Source organism: Hibiscus syriacus, unplaced genomic scaffold (assembly GCF_006381635.1).
Source record: "Hibiscus syriacus cultivar Baekdansim isolate YM2019G1 unplaced genomic scaffold, ASM638163v2 tig00110450_pilon, whole genome shotgun sequence".
NCBI classification, from domain to species: Eukaryota; Viridiplantae; Streptophyta; class Magnoliopsida; order Malvales; family Malvaceae; genus Hibiscus; species Hibiscus syriacus.
The window spans coordinates 1877436-1898954 of NW_024062743.1; the positions used below are offsets into that span (position 1 = coordinate 1877436).

A 21519-nucleotide genomic window follows, 5' to 3' on the forward strand; every position below is an offset into this window, starting at 1 on the left:
TATGAAGGGATTTAATCCAAACTTAAATACAAAAAGTACTTATTATAGAATGGATTCCTTAATTTTTAGGAAACTTGGATTGTTTCCAACTTATATGATATTTAAAACTTTCACCCCATTAATTACTTAACTAATTAATACGCAACACCACACTAAAGTTTTACCCTAACATTTTCTAGAATTATTATCATTTAATATACTAATTGATTAATCTAGATTGAACTTAATAGAAAAATATTACGAGAACGAATTTTTTAACTTAATTTTTTTATTCATATAAAAAAGTAAACCATTAACTTAAGAGATTTTGTATCTCAACTTACAGTACCCACTAATAATTGTCTTTAATATGTATTATCGTTTTTAAATGAAACAATTAGAATTCATAGTTGAATGTAATTAAATAAATAATCGAAACCCTTTAATCAGGTAGTTGGGTATTTTATTTTCCAGTAAGTTGAAGGACTTGGACACGTAACCTCTCTTAGATCAATCATTCATCCACCTTTCTAAATTGTCGTTGACATTAAAATTTGGTAAAATTCACGTTAATAAAAAAGGTTAAGCTTCAACAACATTTGATTCATTATTTTTTAAATAAAACAATAAATAATATTATGACAACCACATAAATTGTTTGTCACTCTACTAACAGATATGATTATCTTATGTCTAACACCATCAACTAATATCTTCGTAAATCGTATTTATAGACTTTCATCTTCTCTTTATTTCTATTAAAGAGAAATATAAGACAATGGTTGTAACTCACTTATTACCATCAAAATCTCTTGATATCTAAATAAAGATATTAATGAATATTTTTAAAAAAATTAAATGATAATATTAGTAATAAAACTAATTTTTCCCTATTAAGAATATATCTCTTCATTTATCACATTTTAACTTGCATACTTTATTGGATTCTAAAAAGTCTAAATTATCACATAGGTAAATATATTACTGAAGAGATGGATTGGGCTCATGAAAAATATTTTTCTGTTTTATTTCTAGAAAATAATTTTCATTTTCAGTTTTTTGAAAATTATAAAACTTGTTTGGTTAATATAAATGAAAACTTAAATTCAAAAATAAAAATTGTGAAAATATATTTGGTATTTATTTTTTTAAAATAAAGATGAATAAATAGTTATTAAATAATTAAATTAAAATCTAATTATTAAAAAATTTCATTACATAAATTTAACATGTGAGTTATGCAAAAATAATAAAATAGATAAGTAATTTCATAACACAAAAAATCTATTTAATTTTAGACCAACTGAATCAAATCGTCAAGACTATTACATAACAGTTCACAAACTTTTAATGATAATCTAAAATATTGAGGTGACAGATCATTATGTTGTTGTGGCAGTACATGATGGATAATGATTTGGTAAATGAGTTTAATTGATATTTTACTAAGTTTGAGGGCCTAATTAATATTTAGAAAATTTGAGGACTTATTTAATTTCTTTAAAAATTTAAGTTATTATTTAAATATAAAATATAAATAATCATTAAGATATTTAATACATTAAATATAAAAATGATAAAAAAATTAAATTATTAAAAAATTAGTTTAAGGACAACATTGAGTGTAAAAAATGTTTAGGGACTATATTGAATTTTTTCAAAAGTTTGAGGGTTTAGATACCATTAAATCAAAAAAATTATTGTTAGAAAGATTTGAACATGCTAAGTTAAGTTAAAATTTCAAATTTTGTATTTTTCTATTTTTCAAATTTCTAAAACAATTTTAATGAAAATATTGAAAACAACTTTTTTATGTTTTTATATTTTCACTTTTTTTTCTATAAATCATTTTCTAATTTTACCACCGAACATGTTTTATTCAATGTTTTCTGTTTCTAAGAAAACGAAAATGAAAATAGCCTATATTTTCTTGAACCAAACAGACTCTAATATTTTTATACAATTAAAAAGTTTATAATTAAATTTAATTAAAAACTGGAATCTAATTAAAAAAATCAACATTAAATTTAATTTTTTATTAAACGCATAAATAATAAAATACTCAATTTTATGGTAAGATTAGTGAAACTTATTACGTAGAGGTGAGAAGTTGGAAACTTGTCACGTGAAGGTGACAAGTTTAATACAATTTTAATACATTTCATATGATGAATTCTATTTTTTAAATATATTTTATAGAACTCATCATCTCCATGTGACGAGTTTTACATGCATTATAAAAAATAGTCTATATCTCAAAATAAATTTGTGAGTTTCATATTTTGCTAATTAATTTTTCCTCCCGCATTATTTGCCTAATTTTATCCAATTTTATCATATATATATATATATATATATTGTGACGCTGGTCTTTCTGCTAAACTTATTTCTTTCTTTCTTTTTTGCCGTGGATTTTTTAGAAAATGTGTTTTCTATTTTTTTTTTGAATATTTGAGATAATTATAAAATAATATTTATTATTATTATATATTACTTTACCTTAAATCTTCTAAAGAAAATAATATTTTCTTCTACCACTCTAAAATTACTCGATGAGTTCATATATATATATATATATATAATGTAATACCAGCCTTTAACTAATTATTATTATTATTTTATTTTATAATATTTTTAATTTTAAAATTTTAACTTTTAAACAAAATATAGTTTTTTTCATCTCCAAGATTTTTATTTAAAAATAAATAGTTTTACGAAAAAATTAAAACAATAAGATCAAAATATTTAAAAATAATAATAGTTAAAACAATTATTCAATTATTTTGTTGAGTTGTCTGACTATTAAGTGTTATAAAATTACAAAATGATCGTCTATTCATATATTTTGTTGAATTCTTCGACAATTAAAAATTACAAAATGATCGACTATTCATATATTTCAAATGTTGGATTAAAATCCATAATTATGGGCACATATTTATGTATATTGTTATCATAAAATATGAATAATTAAGTGACCAATTATATTATAAAGTCATAAGGTATTAGAAGTGTCGTGAAAATAAAAGTGTACATTCTATATATTAAAGTTGTGTTTATAACTTGATGAGATGCAGAGTTATAAGTACAAACAATAAATGATTCTTATATCAATTATATAAAGGGGGTATGGTCCCCAAGAAATAGACATTCTCGTATTTACCATTATCCCGTCAGAGAGTTTATACTTAAGGAACTATATCTTCTTAGAAGATCACAACCAAAGATATACTCAAAGATTTCAACCTATCGATTAATTCAAGTACACTTCTGCAAATCTAGTATTTATTATTCTTAATGATTTAGCATGATTAGATCCTGATTAATTTTATATTTATTATGATTTGGTTCTAACACCAAACTCGTCATTTTCTATTAAAAATTAACGACCGTCTGAGTTGAACGTTAACCTATTAACAAGGATATGATAAAATTTGATCTATTGAGCTGTATTTTTTAGACCGACTCTATGTTTATATTATGTCGTCGAATTAATCCTCAAAACATTATACCATCGAGTTAGTGTTTGAAAGCAATGACAATGTCAGTAGACATAATTAAAATACGATTTATCAAATCTTAATCATCAAGTTAACTTTTAGCTCACACGATCATCAATTTTTTTAACAGAAAAAGATGAGTTTAGAGCATATAAATAGTTAAGTGATAATTTTCTAACTTTTAATAGTCAATGGATTTAATAAAACATCGTCCTATAGTTAGAAAATTATTTTTATAACATTTAGTAGTCAAGGAATTTAACAAACAATCGTCCTATATTAGAAAATCATTTATAAATTTTAATAGCCGAGATAGAAAATAATCCTATAATTGAGGAATTACCCAAAAACCTAATTATTGTTAGTTGAGATTTAAGAGTAATAAAATAAAAGGATAAAAAAATATTCACAATCATTAAATAATTATTAGACCAAAAGTATTAATTAAAAATAAAAAAAATGGAAAAGCTGTATTGGTTGTCTCCGCAAACAAAAGCACAGATCTGACATTAAAGCTTAGCAGTGCGAAGAACAGATCTGAACGCCACTTCCCCTCTTCCCTCTCCGACATATCACTTCAATATTATTGTAAACAAATAATAATAATAATCTTCATATTATATATAATAAAAAAAATAAGAGGAGGATTCATATACAGTGACAGCCCGGTGACTTAACTGTCTTTGTATTTTCCATTTGGGCTTTGGCGACGGCAGTAGTACCACTGCAATAGCATTTATCTTCTTGAAGCTCCCATTTTGGAGTTGCAATAGCGATGGGGCAGGGAGCAGCTGGCCTAGCGTAGGAGTTGCAGCTCCCGATTTTTTTGGAAGAGCAACAGCCAAGATGATGAATAGGAATCGAAGGGAATCGCTAGTGAGCGGCGGAGGTCGGACTAGTGTTAATATTCATAATAACGTTTCGGCGGCGGCCTCCCATAATCACCGCCGTGGTAGGAGCTTGAACGCTGGATTATTCCCCAGGGATTCGGACGAGAATTTGGATCTTTTCTCAAAAAGCCGCCGCAGCCTCTCCGTCGCCTCCTCCGATGAATCATCCGACGGTACTCTTCTCTCTCTGTCTTTATATCTACTTAATTTGATGTTATTAACTTATTGTTATCAGATTAGTTTGTCGGTTTCAAAGGGAGCTGTTAGCTTTGCGTCTTCTCCAATTCTATTCGGATTTTTTTCCAAACATAAATTGGAAATGATCGGTGTGTTTTTGAATTAGAATAGCCTGAAAAGGATAAACGGTGTCGTTTAGGCTATAACCGAAACGAAACTTTTGGTTTTGTAGTATCAGTAAAACTGGGAAGGATATCAAATGGATCAGCGATAGTAAAGGGTGGAATCGATTATCTACTTTCTTCTACTGGAGGAGGACAGCATGACTATGACTGGTAAATCATTGCTATTTTTACTATGATAAGACTGCTGAATCGCATCTTCAAATTTAGCCTAATCATTTGCATCATTTTCTCTATCGGATCTTTCCCTTTTCCATCACCCATTATGCTAATCGGACTTGAGTGTCTGTTATGGATATGTTCAATCTTTTTTCATTTATTTGAGAAATCTTTGATGGGTCATATCCTACAACCATATCTGGATCTGCGTCACACATGCTCCGATATGGGCAAAATCGGCCAATTAGTAAGAAGAGAATTTTTTTTCCCGAAATAGTTGTCACCGCAGATTATTTTCTCAAGTAGGGTTCTATCTATGGTACACCGAAGAAGATGCCGGAATTACAGGGTGTATTAGGTGAAGACGCCGGAATTACGTCTTCTACACTTCTACATGGAAGATACCGTGTCGTCCGGTCATCTTCCGGGAGCACTGTAAGAAAATAAAAAATCAATGGCAACACACTTGAAATTTTTTTTCTCATTACTCTATCTTGACATTTTTGCCGTCCGATATGCATTAGACATGGGTGTCGGGTTAGGGATTTATATAGCAGTCTACTGTCAATAATAATGGCCGTTATATAGAAATAAAAGTGTCGTCTGAAACTATTATTGTACAACCGTGATATCCGCAATAGCACCCGTTATGGCGGTAATTCGATAAGTGCAATGCAATCAAAACCACGACCACAACTACAATTTAAATCCCCGATCGGGCTGCTCTCTTTAACAAATCAAATAACCTTTTCATCTTGTGAATCATTACCTTTCTCATCGAGTTTTATGCATTTCATGTTGCCTTTAGTTAATTCCAAGTTCAAATTTTCTATGCTATTGACTTGCTCAAGTAAACAAAAATCTGGGTGTATCTTTAGGACCTGAGGTGTGAGAGGTAAAGTTCGATTGTTTTACTGATCAAATAGCCGTTTTGACAAACATTTTTGGGTAATTTGTTGCTCAATGAAGGCTTGAATTTAGACTCAGTTTGAAAATCCTTCTCTCAATTCATAATATTAACTACTTTATGTCATTAGGCTTCTAACTCCTCCTGGAACTCCACTTTTTCCTTCATCCGAGGGATCAGAATCTCAGTCAACTTCACTGGCTCCAAGAAGCAATCCAAAAGTTAGATCAGTTTCAACCACCAAGGCTTCAAGGGTATATGCATTTCCTTCCAATTTTTAGACTTTAGAATTTGTTTGCATTTCATTGTTCATGAGTTTGCCTCTTGGTCCACCAATTCTTCATCCACTTGAAGTTTTCCAGTTATGAATGACTAATTTTTCTGTTCTCTCTTTGTTTCAGCTCTCATTTTCACATTCCGAAAGCAATCATTCATCTAGACCCGCTAGAAGCAGTTCAGTAACTCGTCCATCTCTCTCTTCTTCATACATTAACTATTCCTCAAACAGGGGTGGTTCAATCCTCAACACAAGCTCAGCATCTGTGTCATCTTATACTAGATCATCCTCTCCTATTACCCGCTCGTTATCTACAGCAAGACCTTCAACCCCATCTGCACGCCCAACACCATCACGGCCCTCAACTCCTTCGAAAGTCCGTCCATCTCCCACCAACTCTTACGTTGACAGGAGTAGACCCTCACAAAGTTCATGTCCGTTAACTCCCACTTCTAGGCCACAAATCCCTGCAAACTTGAACTCAACATCAGTTCGTTCAAATTCTCGCCCATCAACTCCCACACGTCGGAATCCAGCAGCTTCTCTATCTTCACCGGCTAGTCCTTCACTTTCTACCGGGCGCATTGTTTCAAATGGTCGAACTCCAGCTCCATCCTCTCGACCAAGCTCCCCTGTTCCACGAGTCCGTCCCCCACAACAGCCAGTTATACCCCCGGATTTTCCTCTTGACACACCACCAAACCTTAGAACAACATTGCCCGATAGGCCTATCTCTGCTGGTAGGTCTCGGCCTGGTGTTTCTGCTGCCGTGAAGGTGAACCAAGATAATAGTAGCTCTATAAATATGCCAAGGAGACATTCTTCACCATTTGCCTCTAGGGGAAGACTCACCGATCCTCCTGGAAGGACTCGCGTCCATTCCAATGGACATTCGTCTGACATACATGAGTCACGGAGGATCTCAAATGTCTCAGATTTGGCTATGCGGAAATCGATGAAGTCTTCAACAAACACTGCAGATGGCACAGGATTTGGAAGGACTATCTCAAAAGAATCGCTGGATATGGCTATTAGACACATGGTACGCTTACCCTCTACTTTTTTTTTATTGAATTAATTGTTAACTCACAAGTGAAACGCTGTTTACTGCAAATGATAAACATCATGTGATTTGTTTTAAATAAACCTTTTTCTTTTTTCTTGATCATGTGCTAAGGGGTGGGAATATTGTCATTTAATAAATCGGGTAAAGTGAAAGAGTTTAGGGTAAATAATGCTTCGGGTTGGGTGTGGGACATCCAAATGAGAAGGAATTTGGCTGATTGGGAAGTAGAACAGTGGATGCAGTTGATTTCTATGTTGAATAATACCTCTCCTTTTCCTACTGAAGATGATTGTTGGATTTGGTTAGGGAATGGTGAAGGAAATTTTACAGCTATATCTTGTATAAACGCTTTTTATGTACAACGTGGTTCTGAGCAAAATCAAGTGAATTGGGATAAGACTATTTGGTCTGGTTTAGCTCCTCCAAGGGTGGAATTGTTTGTTTGGCAACTAGTGCAACATAGAGTACCGGTTAAAGAGGAGTTAGCAAAGAGAGGTGTTGCAGAGATTGTTGACCAACGTTGTGTTCTGTGTGGTAGGGAGGTGGAATCAGTTTCTCATCTGTTTCTGCATTGCAGGGTTGTGTGGGGTTTGTGGTCCTCCTTCTTGAAAATGTGGGATGTGTCATTGGTGACTCCAAAGTGTACCATGGAATTTCTAATTTTGTGGGATGATTTTATGACTAACTCTTTGATTTGGAGATTCATTCCTAGGGCAGTGATGTGGTCAGTATGGAAGTGTAGAAATGAGATTATCTTTCAGAAAGGAAAGCTGGATTTGGTCAGATTATCTTTCATTGTTAGATTTAGAGTGGCTTCCTGGTTTAGTGCTCATTTCAAGGATGTGGGTATTCCTCTAGATTCTCTAGTAGGTGATTTGAAAATTGTTGATTCGATTGGTAGATCAGGAAAGGTTTGCTCTCAACCTGCTTGCTGGGTTCCTCCACCGGAGGGGTTTCTAAAGTTAAATGTTGATGGAGCGATGGTTTCGGGTTGGGAAAAAGGAGGTATTGGTGGTCTGTTTCGAGATAGCAGAGGTCTATTGCTTCAGTGGTTTTCTGAAGCAGTAGGGGGTGGTCCTCCTATTTTGGCAGAGCTGTTGGCTATCAAAAGAGGGATTTGTCTTATGGAGGAGTTGGATTTTGTCGCAAATCAGAGAGTTATCTTGGAATCAGACTCTTCTAACGCTCTGAAGTGGATTCAGAATCCGGGTTTAACCCCTCCTTTGCATCTATCCTTGGTGAAGGATATAGTTTCGCTTTTGATTGGAAAGGATATTATTTTTAGGCATATTTCAAGGGCGGCAAACTGGGAAGCTGATAAACTTGCTAAAGATGGGATAGGGTGATTTTGGTTATTGTGGTGTTGTTTAACAGGAATTGTTCCTCCCTGTTTTGTTGGATGTTTTGTGTTAAGTTTTATGTTCTTCCGTTGGAAGTGTAGGAGTTTGTTCAATCTTGTAATCTGGTTCTTGTGAATAAAAGTTTTCTTGGCTCTCCTTTCCTCCTTCGTTGTTCCTTCATGTTACTCTCATAACATGGAGGGATTGAAGGAGGATTTTAATGAGGCCCTTTCTATCAAAAAAAAAAATAGAACATCGCCATGATCCAATAATTCTAGAAGAAAATTTCAGGGTCTCAGGTATTGGATTTTAAAATATGAGCTTAGAGTTGCAATGGCACGTTTAGCAGTCGGAATTTGTCGTGATCGTTCTTTCTGTAGATGCTGTGCCTTATTAAGAGACTATATCATGTTAAAGTTACTAGTGTTCTGACTTCCCCGGGATATACCGAGTTTATCATGCAGGGTAATCCTAACGCTATTTATGGTGACTGATGCAGGACATAAGAAATGGTTCAGGGAACATTCGTTCCCTTTCAGGCACAACTCTTTTCCCCCAAAGTATCCGATCTGCACCCGCCAAAACTCAATCTCTTCGTTCTTTAAGCACATCGGACTCTTTCAATAGCAATGGAAGTGCCAGTAGCTTGAAGAATGGAGACTACTCTGAGAAGGGAAATAGCATTATGAGATATGCAGAGAACGGAAGCGACGGCCGTGACGGAAGATACTCGGCTAAATTAAGTGAGGTGGATATCTATGAGAGTTCCCGTTATGATGCAATACTCCTAAAGGAGGACTTGAAGAATATGAATTGGTTGCATAGTATTGATGATATATCCGATCAAGGATCCATCTTCGACAATGGATTTGAGTCTTTGCCCGAACCGTTCGGGCTATTATAACATCTAATAAGTGAGTTTATTTTCTTTCTTATACACTTTGTTGTCTTATTATTATTTGGGCACATTGCATGAATGTAATTCGACGGCTTTTACCACCGAAAATGAGGAGTGAAGAAAGCAGAACGTTTTTCTGCAGAAAAAAGAGAATCTGATCTTTAGTTGGTCTTTGTATTGTTCATCCGTTTGCCTGTAAAGAGTGAACTGATTCTTAGCATTTTTGTTGGTGTTCAATTCCACGTTTTTCTCGAAAATTGGAACCTTACATTTTCACTGAAATCAATACCTGATAACTCGAAGGTGAGTCGTTAAATATAAGGACGGACATGCTAATTTATGTTAGGGGTAAACTTTTAAAATTTTAAAGGGGGCAAATTATAAATTTTAGGGGACGAAAATAAGTTATTAATAAAAAATTTTAAAAGATTAAAATATATGATAATTTAAAATTTTAGGGGATAACTATTTTCGGCCGGTTTCATTCTTCCCTGGTTAGATACGATTATATCCCCGAACTAGTGTTAGGCAGCAAAAGCCAACCAATTTGAGTATCATTGTGTTGCCTAGGACCAAATCGTATAATTGAGAAGGGGCTAAGAACATGGCAGTTAAACAAATGATTAGGCCAACATGAAGCAGGTGGGGATGCAATAATATATATATAGAGGGGTTAACATCCGTTTATACAATATAAAATTCTTTTAGTTTTATATTTTTTTAGTATCGTTGAATTGAGAAAATGAAAGGTTAGGATAAACTCTTTATATATATATATATATATTTAAAAATGTAAAAAGTAATATTCATTTTATTATTCAGTATTACACTAATAAAATTATATTCAACTGACGATGGTGGAAGTGTTATAGAATAATACCAAAACATCTTTTTAGCTTACCTTGGGCAGCATCTTTGTGAACCAAGAATCATCTTTGCCAATATCAGTGTTAGACCTAAACATAGGATCCACATTAAGTGTATAGTAACTTTTACCTAAAAAAAAGTGTGCTGTTAGTGCAAGAACTAGAACTTTGAATGGTCTAAAGTAAGGGTGTGCAGAAAAATTCGATCCAATTGATACGATCCATTGATTAGTTGATTTCCTCCGAAAATTTGAATATATGATCTATTTTTTATTATTAAATAATTCAGATCTAATATCCAAGAAAAAAAGAAAATAATCGTATTGGATACAAATTGGCTAAATTCTATTTTCTTATTATCCGAAAATCCAAAAAACAAATTGGGTCTTTAGAGTTTAAGTAGCCTTTAGCCTAATAAGTGACTAACTCACTAACCTACTGAGGCTCTAGCCCAATAAAAACTAATATAAATATATATATATATATATTATGTTGCATAAAGTCACAAAATATAAAACATAAATCTAGTTTGTGTAGTGAATATGAATATTCGATCTAAAATTAAATTTAAATCAGACATAAATCACAATTTTAATAATTTGAATTTTTAAATATTTAAAATTTTGAATCGAATAATATCTTATGTAATATAGTGTATACCCGTACTCAAAAGGCCAAATCCAACCGTTGTATAACGTTATCTATTTATTCATCTTAAATATAATTAAATAATAAAAAGTAAATCTGAAGCACGTTAAAAAATAAGGAAACTAAGTAGGTGCTGCTTTTTTTCTCTAGTTTTAAGGTTTAGTATTGATTAATTTGAATTAATCCGGGTCGCACACCTTATTTTGGTGGGTGAGTCTCCTAGTTAAGATTTTCTGCATAGATAAGGACTCGAATCTGAAATCTTATTTAAGTGATATCAAACTGCTTACCACTTAAACTAACCTGTTGATAAACTATTTACCACTTGAACTAACCTGTTAATAAACAAATACTACTCATTATATTAATAGGTGGAGGCTAAAGCCATCTCCAGTCCTCATCTCATCCCTACTCTATAGCATCTTTATCTCTACTCTAAAGTTGAAACAGTAATTCATCTCCAGCACTATCTTTAGATTACCGTCAACTTTACTTTATTCACAATATTTAACTATTATAATATTAATTTTACAAATATAAAATAAAACATATACATTTCTAATAAATATCAAGATAAAAAACATAAATAAAGCATTCAACGCATGTAACAATTAGTATGTTTATTTATCTAATTTCAATGTATTTTTATCTATCTTACAAATTAATCTACTTGAATTTAAAAAAATCAGAAAAATATAAAAAAAAATTACAAAAATTACAAAAAAAAAATTAGTATGTTTATTTATCTAATTTCAATGTATTTTTATCTATATTGTAGTTTAATCTATTTGAATTAAAAAAATAAAATTATAGTGCATGCTACAGTGGCGCGCCTGATGTAGCGCGACCTGTAGCGATTTTCTAAAGTGGAGATGTTTTTGGCGATAGGTTGGAGACTGTTTTTTCTCTAGAGTTGAGATATTCTCCAATTGTAACCCAACATTGGAGATGCCCTAAGCTTAATCCATGAGTTTAATAGGTCAAACCATTATTTTATGATTATAATAATACAAATAACAACACGATAATTGAACATTGAGATTAGAGAAATGAAAGTACCCCCACCGCCTTGTGTTTCAACTATCAAGATTCAAGATTCTCTCTCAAATATCATCTGCCCCTCAACCCAATCACATAAATAATATATTCTGACAAAGAACACATAAATATATCAAAAGTTTACCACAAGTATAGATGATTTTAGATAAATCAGACAAGACTAATAAAAATAAACAAAGTAAAAGTTTAGGCTGAAAGAAAATTAAATCAAAATATTTTTTTAATAGTCTAGGCGAACTACAATACAAGATAGTATCTATTTTTAAATTTTTTAGCCACAATGTACATACTCTGTAAACTCAACTGCTCGAACCTAAGACTTCAAGGGAGAACAACACTCCCTTTAACCACTAAGGTCACATATGTTCAAATCAAAATAAAATTAAGTAAAATATACAAATGGTCACTAATGTTTGAGTAAATTTTCGTTTTCCCCATTGAAGTTTTAAAATTAACAACTTAGTCAATAACGTTATCAATTTGTAACAAAATGATCACTCTATCATCATTCCCTTTAAATTAATGATGTGACAACATGAACAAAGAAGTTAATATATAGTTTTACCCTAAACTACTATTAAAACATCAATCAGGTCCTTAAACAATGTTTTATATTTAATTTACCCAAAAATTGTTGCATAAGCCAATCATCGGTTAGCCATTGTTGTAATTTGTCCAGTGACTGATTTGTACTATTGCATGTAGATTGTGTCGCTACTAGCAGGGAGAAAGGAAGTGAAAATATTATGAGAACTTCCATTTCTTTTCACTGTAAGCGTCGAGCTCTTATGTAATTTTGGGTGTTTCCATCCTGAAGCAGAGGTAGAAGAAGAAGAGGGAATAGTGAAGAAATATATGAAAATATCGTCTTTTATCTTTGTGATATCTACTTTAAATCAAGGCATGGTGCACTCTCCCCTAAATAAAATTTTGTCATTGAAATTTACCTGGGTAGCAGAGGTGAGGATACTAAAGCTTCACGTCCTTCTCTGTTTTCCACATTGCTTTTTCAAAGCCATAGTTCCCCCATAGCACTTTCACCAAATGAATCTTCTTGTTCCTTAACTCTTTCACTTTGCTCGCCACGATTCTGAATGGTTCCTCTGAATAGGTTATATCTGAACTGACCTCAATTTTTTCTAAAGGTATGGCGTGCGAAGGATTAGAGCGGTATCTTCTGAGCATAGATACATTAAACACATTGTTAATGCTCTCCAACTCTGGTGGTAAAGCTAGTCTATAAGCCAATGGTCCAATTATCTCAATCAACTCGTAAGGTCCTATGAAATGAGGAGTCAACTTGCCCTTGCACCCTAAGAGAAACATCTTCTTCCAAGAGGAAACCTTGATGAATACCTTGTCCCCAACTATGAACTTGATGTCCTTATGCTTTAAATCTGCGTAAGACCTCTGTCTGTCTGATGTTTCCTTGAGTGGATTCTGAATCAATCAAACCTTCTCCTCTGTCTTTCTGATTATGTCTGAGCCTACAATCTTACCCTCACTGAGCTGAATCCAACAAAGTGGAGTCCTACAGTTATGCCCATATAGGGCCTTACACGAAGCCATCTGAATGCTTAACTGAAAACTGTTATTGTAGGCAAACTCCACTAATGGAAATTCGTTCATCCCAACTACCCTCTAAATCGATGATAGTACACCTGAGCATGTCCTCGAGAATCTGTATAACTTGTTCTGACTGGCCATTTTTCTGAGGATGAAAAGATGTGTTGAAGTGTAGCCGAGTGCCTAGGGAATCATGCAGAGCTTTCCAAAAGTCAAAAGTGAAACGAGGATCCTCGTCTAAAATAATAGAAGTTGGTACACCGTGCAACCTCACTATCTCACGGATATACAACTGAGCTAACCTCTCTAAGGTACAGTCCATCCTAACTGGAAGGAAGTGAGTTGATTTGGTTAAGCGGTCTACTATGACCCAAATTACGATATGTCTCTGTCTAGCCATTGGTAACCCAATCACAAAGTCCATGGTCACCCTGTCCCATTTCTATTGAGGAATATGAATAGGTTGAAGTAAATCTGAGGGAACCTAGTGTTCTGCCTTAACATGTTGACACACTTGACATCTCGCTACGAAGACACTTCTCTTTTCATGCCCGACTAATAGAATAATATATGAAGCTCCTGGTACATCTTGTTACTGCCTGAGTAAACAAAAAGTGGATTGCAGTGTGCTTCATGGAGAATCTTACTGTGTAACTGAGCATATGAGGGTACGTACAACCGATCCTTGAAGTATATCACATCTCCATCTAGAAGCTCAAAACTTGAGTCCTCGCCATGGTGAACCTGGTCGATTTGACTTCTCAATCAGTCATTTAAACTCTGTAGCCTCTTGACTTCACCTACTAACTCTGGCTTGACTCATAACTCGGCTAGCAAGCTATCATCACTGATAAACTCAAACGTGCTAGGAGAGATCGCAACTCGGTAATTGACTTCGTACTTAAGGCGTATGATTCCACATTTTTCTTTCCTGGATGATAATCTCTGATGCAGTCATAGTCCTTAAACAACTCAAGTCATCTACGTTGTCTGAGGTTCAACTCTTTCTGAGTGAGAAGATACTTGAGGCTCTTACGATTGGTGAAGATATGGCATTTTCACCAAAAATATAGTGACGTCAAATCTTTAGGATGAACACCACTGCTTCTAGCTTAAGGTCATGGGTAGGGTAATTTCGCTCGTAACACATGCTTAATCTTACGGGACGCATAAACTACAAATTTACCTTTTTACATCAAGATACATCCAAGTCCATTCAAAGAAGCATCGCTGAAAATTGTGAAGTCCTTACTCGACTCTGGTTGGGTCAGCACTAGAGTTAATGGGGCTGTTATCATCGAGAAACTCTGAATAAACTGACAATAATACCCATCTAAACTGAGAAAATTGCGCACTTCAGAAACATTCTTAGGGGATTCACATTCAACTATAGCCCAAAATTTCTAAGGTTCGACTCTGATGCCGTCATCTGAAATGGCATACCCCAAGAATACTATCTCTGATAGCTAAAATTCGCACTTCCAAAACTTGGCATACAATTTTATGTCTCTGAGGATTTGAAGTACGATACAGAGATGCTAGTCATGCTCGTCCTTTGATCGTGAGTACACCAAGATGTCGTCTATAATGACCATAAAATATTGGTCCAAGAATGGGTGAAAGACATTATTCATTAAGTCTATGAATGTCGTTGGGGTGTTGGAGAGTCCAAACGACATTACTAAGAACTCATAATGATTGTACCTCATTCTAAAAGTCATATTCGCCACATCCTCGTCCTTGGATTTCAACTGATAATAGCCTAATCACAAATCAATCTTTGAGAAGACACATGCCCCTCTGAGTTGGTTGAAGAAGTCGTCTATCTTGGAGAGTGGGTAATAAGTCTTGATGGTCAACTTATTTAACTGTCTGTAGTTGATACACAACCTCATCGAACCATCTTTCTTATTAACAAATAAGACTGGTACTCCCCTAGGATAGATGCTCAGTCGGATGAAACCCTTTTATAGTAACTCCCGAATCTGAGTTGTTAACTCCTTTAGTTCAGTCGGTGTCGTGCAATAGAAAACAATGGAGACCGGGGCTGAACTTGGAATTACTTCAATGTTGAACTCTAATTCATGCTATGGTGGAAAACCCGACAACTCTTATGGGAACACATTGGGGAAATCTCACACTACTCAGATATCCTCGAGTGTGGGTACTGAGATTCGGGTGTCGACTACGTGAGCCATGAATTCCTCACACCTACTGTCAATTATCCTTTGGGCTTACATAGTTGATACAATCCTCGTCTGACAGGATCTCTCACTGGTTATCACCAACTTGGTTCCATCGATAGCTCTAAGCTTAAGCCTCTTGGCTTTGTACCTCAAACTGACATTGTGCTCAGTTAACAAATCCACCCATAAGCTTAAGTTAAACTCTCTAAAGGGTAACTTCAGCAAGTCCTCTAGAAAGGTATAATCGTGAATCCTCATTGGGTATTGTCTAAAATTTTTTTCCACCAGGATATCTAAACCTAGTGGACAAGAGACTCAAACATCTATCTCTAGTTCTCTACCGAGATTTATATTTCTTGAACTAAATAAGAGCAGATGTAAGAATGGGTGGAACTGGGGTCTATTAATGCTGTAACTGGTAAAGAAAAGACCATAAAGGTACCTGATATAACATATATAGCATCACAATCCTCCTTGGCTTGCACTGCATACTATCAGGAGGCACTCTCGGCTGTAGTCTTTGATATAGCCGTCCCATAACTCTGCTGCCAAAACGCAATGCCACCTCTTCTAGTCGGCCATCGGCCTCTCTACACTGATGGTGTCGATCATTAAGTTACCACTGATGTTGCACCCTAAGCTCCAGGGTAGTCTATGGCGTAATGGCCTATGGAGTCGCAACTATAACAACCTCCATACCCTAGCTGGCATGTCCATGGGTGACTTTTTTCGCACCTAAAACATAGGGTAAAGGTAAACCCTCCAATTGACTCACTAGAAACACCCCCAAAAGCTAAGTTCAATGGCCTCCTCATCGAATCGAACTTGTCTCCATGACTCAAACTCTGCCCAGTCTTTTGGGATTGTATTGTCAGTGGTCTCAATGAACCCTGACTATCTATGGCCCTCTTGGTCGGGATCTGTAATGGCCTCGTTGAATCAGTGGCTCTCCTAAACTATTAGGTAGCCTCATTGGATTTCCTAGCACAATCATGCCCAAGATCCATAGCACAATACCTCTTGTGAATTATGATTGATACAATACAACCTACATTGTTTACTCGAAATAAAAGGTTGAGGGAAATACCAAGTCATATAATGAACCGAGGGGTGAAATGAGTGTACGCAAACATGCTCCATGATTTGCGTGTTTGAATATATATATAGATGAGTTTATGTATGGTCAACGAATTGGGGTGTTGTTTTTTATTTTGAACGCAGGGAGACTAAAGCTTAACGCAAATGTTGGGTATTTGGATATTTACAAAGTAAAGTTTAGTTTTGACAATAAATTATTTAAAATATTAATAATTTTAGGCTTCGTATATTTTTTTTTGCCCTTCAGTTGCAAGGCTTCGCCTTGACTAATCTGGACCGACCTGGGACTCACACCTGGCTTTGATGGGTTAGACTCCCAGCGAAGATTTTCTGCATACACAAGGACTCGTACTTGAGACCTTGGTTAAACGATTTTAAACTGCTTACCACTTGAACCAACCCCCGTTGGTTAGGCTTCATACACTTTTAGGTGTCTAAACTATACCTCAAATTAACTTTTGGTGCCTAAAGAATTTTTTATTAAAAATATGTGCCTAACGTTTTCTTCATTACACTTTTAGGTGTCTACCGTTATAATTTTTTAATTTTTTAAGGCTTAGTACACTTTTAGTGTCTAAACTATACCTCAAATTGACTTTTGGTGCTTAAAGAATGTTTCGCAAAATAGGTGCCTAACGTTTTTAACGTTACATTTTTAGGTGCATGGACCGTAACAACCGTTAAATTTTGCCGTTATTAGACACATGTCATGCATATAAAATTTTTAAAAAATTAAAATATATATTTAATATTATACTTTAACAAAACTCCCAAAATTCCACCATTGATTGGCCATTGTCAGTCCGAGGTAGTCACCGTTGACACCATCAAAATCGTCTCATCACCGCACTCAAAACCCAACCCCCACCGTAAAATGGTGCCGATCGTCATGAAAAACATCACGAAGGGTCGTTAATTTTTTAAGTTTTCCTTCGTTGTTTTTGAATGATTGTACAGTTGGTCATACGTTACATGACCGCCACCATTGAGTTATTTGTCCTGCTTCAGATAAAACCCAGGCGGTGATAACACTTAATCATCATCATCGGAGATAAGGGATGGGAGGGAGAGGGATGAAGTGTAAAATAAAAAAATCCAAAAATATAATAGTAGACACTTAAAATTATAACAAAGAAAACTTTAGATACCTATTTTTAACGAAAAATTCTTTAAGCACTAAAACTTAATGTGAGGTATAGTTTAGGCACCTAAAAGTGTATATTTTTTAAATAATTATTTTTGAAATTTTATACAACACGTGTCAGATAACGACCAAATTTAACGATCGTTATGGTCCAGACACCTAAAAGTATAAAGTTGGAAACGTTAGACACCTATTTTTAACAAAAACTTCTTTAGGCACCAAAAGTCAATTTGATGTATTTCAGGCACCTAAAAGTATATTAAGCCATAATTTTATTAATTAACTAAATAATTTTTATTTGGGTGAATATATTAGATAAATATTAAATAAATGTAAAATATGTTTTAAAATATTATTTGATATACTAATTAATATTATTATAAAGTTATTACATTTGAAACCCTAGTTTTCTCTTTTTCTTGTTATCTTTTTGTCTCTTTTCTTCTTTGTCTCTTTAACTGACAATGACATCAGTCTTTAATGTAACACCCTCAAACCGGTACGAATTCCCCGATCTGATTCGAGGTGTCACATTAGGGTCATCGGAGCAACCCACCGTAAAAATTTAGGAAAAGTTAAAACTTTGTCAAATAATTTAAACCGTTAAATAATTTATAAATAAATTATACAAGTTCAGAAAATATTTTTATATAAAAAACAAAATTCAATCATACACAATATCAACACAAGTTACAATCTCTAATATACATAGAAAATGCGACCTATATTCCCTTACTTACACCTGTACCGTACTTTGCAAGCAACGTCGAAGGAACTCCCAATATTGGTGTCGATATTGCTCATGATCAACTCTTTTAACCTAAACTGGTGAGTAACAGAGCGAGCTTTGAGAAAACTCAAGAATACAGAACTATCAGATGATGCTAAACGACAATCAAATATAAGGTAAGACATAAAATTTTCTTATTAATCCATACATATATAGGTTTTAGTGATGAGTTATGGTTTATTAATTTATTCTTCAGGTGTCAATGTTCCCAAAAAATCATAAATAAATGTATATATAGTTTTAAAATAGTAGTAGTTTGTTTTAGGAAAATGGATTAAAATTATAGTAACATCTTCCAACCGAACACCAATATGCAGTTCCCTAGAACTACATCCATAAGGACTTACCCTTTACTCATTGGGTATAAGAGCCAACCTAAGGGAGCTCCTTGGGGGCCTAAGAGCCTACCCAAGGGTCACTTTATGTCCATAAAGAATTATTAGCTTCTTCAGAGTTGAATCTACAAAACTCCATAATACATCCCAAAAAATACTCCAATATAAACCAGATTAAGCGGTAAAGTGTAATACCAGAATCTTGGACTAGTAAAAATATCGTAAAAATAAAAATTATATTTATTTAAATCACATAATTGTCCTCGACCCGTACACCGAAATGCAGTCCCCTAGAATTGAATCCACAAGAACTTACCCTATATCGATTTAGTATAAGAGCCAACCTAATGGAGTACCTTGGGGCCTCTAGGCCTACCCAAGGGCCACCTTAGGTTCGTAAGGAATTACCAGCTTGATCGGAGTTGAACCTGCAAAACTCCATAATACATCTCATAGAGTACCCTAATAAAACAATTTCAGTAAGTAAATAGTAGTTTCAGGATTCCATAAATTAGACGTTTATATTTTTAGTAAAAACTGGTAATCATAAAGTATATATCGGGCAAGCTTAGTTTATAAACAATAAATTAGGAATCAAGATATCGATCAGATAAAACATTCATAAATCAAATCAGGTAAACAATCATATATCATAAAAGAAATACACTAGAGGATCTAGTTATTAGACTTCATAACGAGGTCCCTATTAAAAGGGTTTGATTACTAATAGTTCTAATCAAACATTTAGAAATTGATGCTTCAGGACCATTTAGGATTTGGGTTCATCAAAAGATATTTAGGGATATTTACATCATAATTATTTAAAATTTGGATATAACAAGAGTGAATCCATTACTCAGTCATTAATGATATTTTAGGCATTTTAATTCTTGAAGAATTCTTAGTAAATTAACATAGAAAGTGTAAAATGATAATTTACAGTATTTAGGTTTTATATATAATTATCAGGATTTTGAGTCAAATCAAACTAAACGAATCGCAACGCTGTGCTACTTGTCAATCATTCAAATTGATATACTTCACGAATATCTACTCCTTAATATTGACTACATTATATACTTAAATTAATCACCTTCAGAATCATCATTGAACAAATCTTGAAGAGAGAATTAGGTATTTCGATAATATTTTATTTTATTCCAGATTGATAATAGTATCAAGAATCTCCAACGTACAGGGGTCACGCTCCATAACCTTTAGGGATAGTAGCACATTTAGGTCTGTTAGTGACTCATGAATTTATTTAATGGCATTCACTTATCCTAGGCCATGTGGATATTTAGGTAATTTCAAAGCTTAAGGGTAATATGGATCATTTTGAATAATTTTGACATATGAAATACTTCCGATGAACAAGTCTTTAAGTGTTTTTACAAAAATAGAAATTATGGATATTTCTCCATCCGGATGTCAAAAGTGATTATTAGGATTTTTCTGAATAGATCGAATATTTAACAAGTGAATTAGGAGTTATATTGGATCAAGTATGATTTTTATGGTTATTTTCACTTTCAAAGATATTACCTGGCCCATTTTTATTCCATAAGGGATTTCTTGTAATTTTTTCTAAGTATTTCCAACATTTAAGACTTTTAACGAGAATAATAAAAATTTAAGGATTCTGAGACTAATTGAATTAATAATTAATCATTGAGCTTGTAATAATTTATTATTGGCCTTCTAGTTTCTTAAATGAGTCGTCTGAGTCTTATTTAATTTACTGCATTTTTATCGAATTCATATTAACTTTTGAAATAATTAACTCTACACATATTATTAATCATAATCATTCATGAATAAATCAATATCAATGTGTTCCATAAAATATGCAAAAAAGTAATAATATAATACCTCAATTTTGAACTACATCGATCGACCATTTAAACCCCATTTGATCATTATTAAAATTATATTCGATGTTCCATAATATCTCAGATACATAATAAAATAAATTATATCATAAACAGAACTTAAACGCGAAAATTGGATCAAATATGAAGATAAAATGCTGAAAAATAACCTATCAAATTTGAATTTAACAAAACGGATCCAAAAAACAGACTCAAGATATCAAAAAACATCTAAGTAAGTGGTCTAAAAAAAATCAACGTCCGATCAACGGTTGATCAACGTTGACCAACGGTCAACAACAGTCAATGGCTCAACGGCTCGATTTCAATCAATCGGGTTGACTTAAAAATGGCTTAACTCATACAGTTCGGGCGGCTTGAGTCACATAGTTCAGGTGGTATGGACCATTCCAGACTTGTTCTGGAACTTCACTAAGTAATATACGAATCCCATGTGCAAGCGACAGTGCGTGGGGTGCGTGTGAAGTTCACCGTGGTTGGATGGCCACCAAAATCTCTAGAATTACAAATCAACGACTCTGAAGTCTCCTACAAGTGTTATTTCATAGCAGAGCATGTTG

At 33.6% G+C, this 21519-nt stretch overlaps 2 protein-coding genes across 3 annotated transcripts; one reads left to right on the forward strand and one right to left on the reverse strand.

Moving 5' to 3' along the window:
- Positions 1–4042: 4042 nt before the first annotated feature.
- On the forward strand, positions 4043–9594 carry LOC120125992 (cell wall protein RBR3-like). 2 transcript variants are annotated; one of them, XM_039144301.1, is made up of 5 exons: positions 4043–4542; positions 4785–4881; positions 5925–6048; positions 6196–7113; positions 8977–9594. In XM_039144301.1, the coding sequence occupies exons 1-5, from the start codon at positions 4326–4328 to the stop codon at positions 9379–9381; spliced, it is 1761 nt and encodes a 586-aa protein (XP_039000232.1). In that variant the 5' UTR covers positions 4043–4325; the 3' UTR covers positions 9382–9594. The 2 variants fall into 2 exon arrangements, with proteins under 2 accessions (XP_039000232.1, XP_039000231.1); XM_039144300.1 differs by having other exon boundaries at positions 4044–4542; positions 4779–4881.
- A 3323-nt stretch (positions 9595–12917) lies between these two features.
- LOC120126128 lies at positions 12918–13577 on the reverse strand. The gene is made up of 2 exons (XM_039144410.1): positions 13448–13577; positions 12918–13366 (listed from the first exon to the last, which is right to left on the reverse strand). The coding sequence occupies exons 1-2, from the start codon at positions 13575–13577 to the stop codon at positions 12918–12920; spliced, it is 579 nt and encodes a 192-aa protein (XP_039000341.1).
- Positions 13578–21519: the final 7942 nt, after the last annotated feature.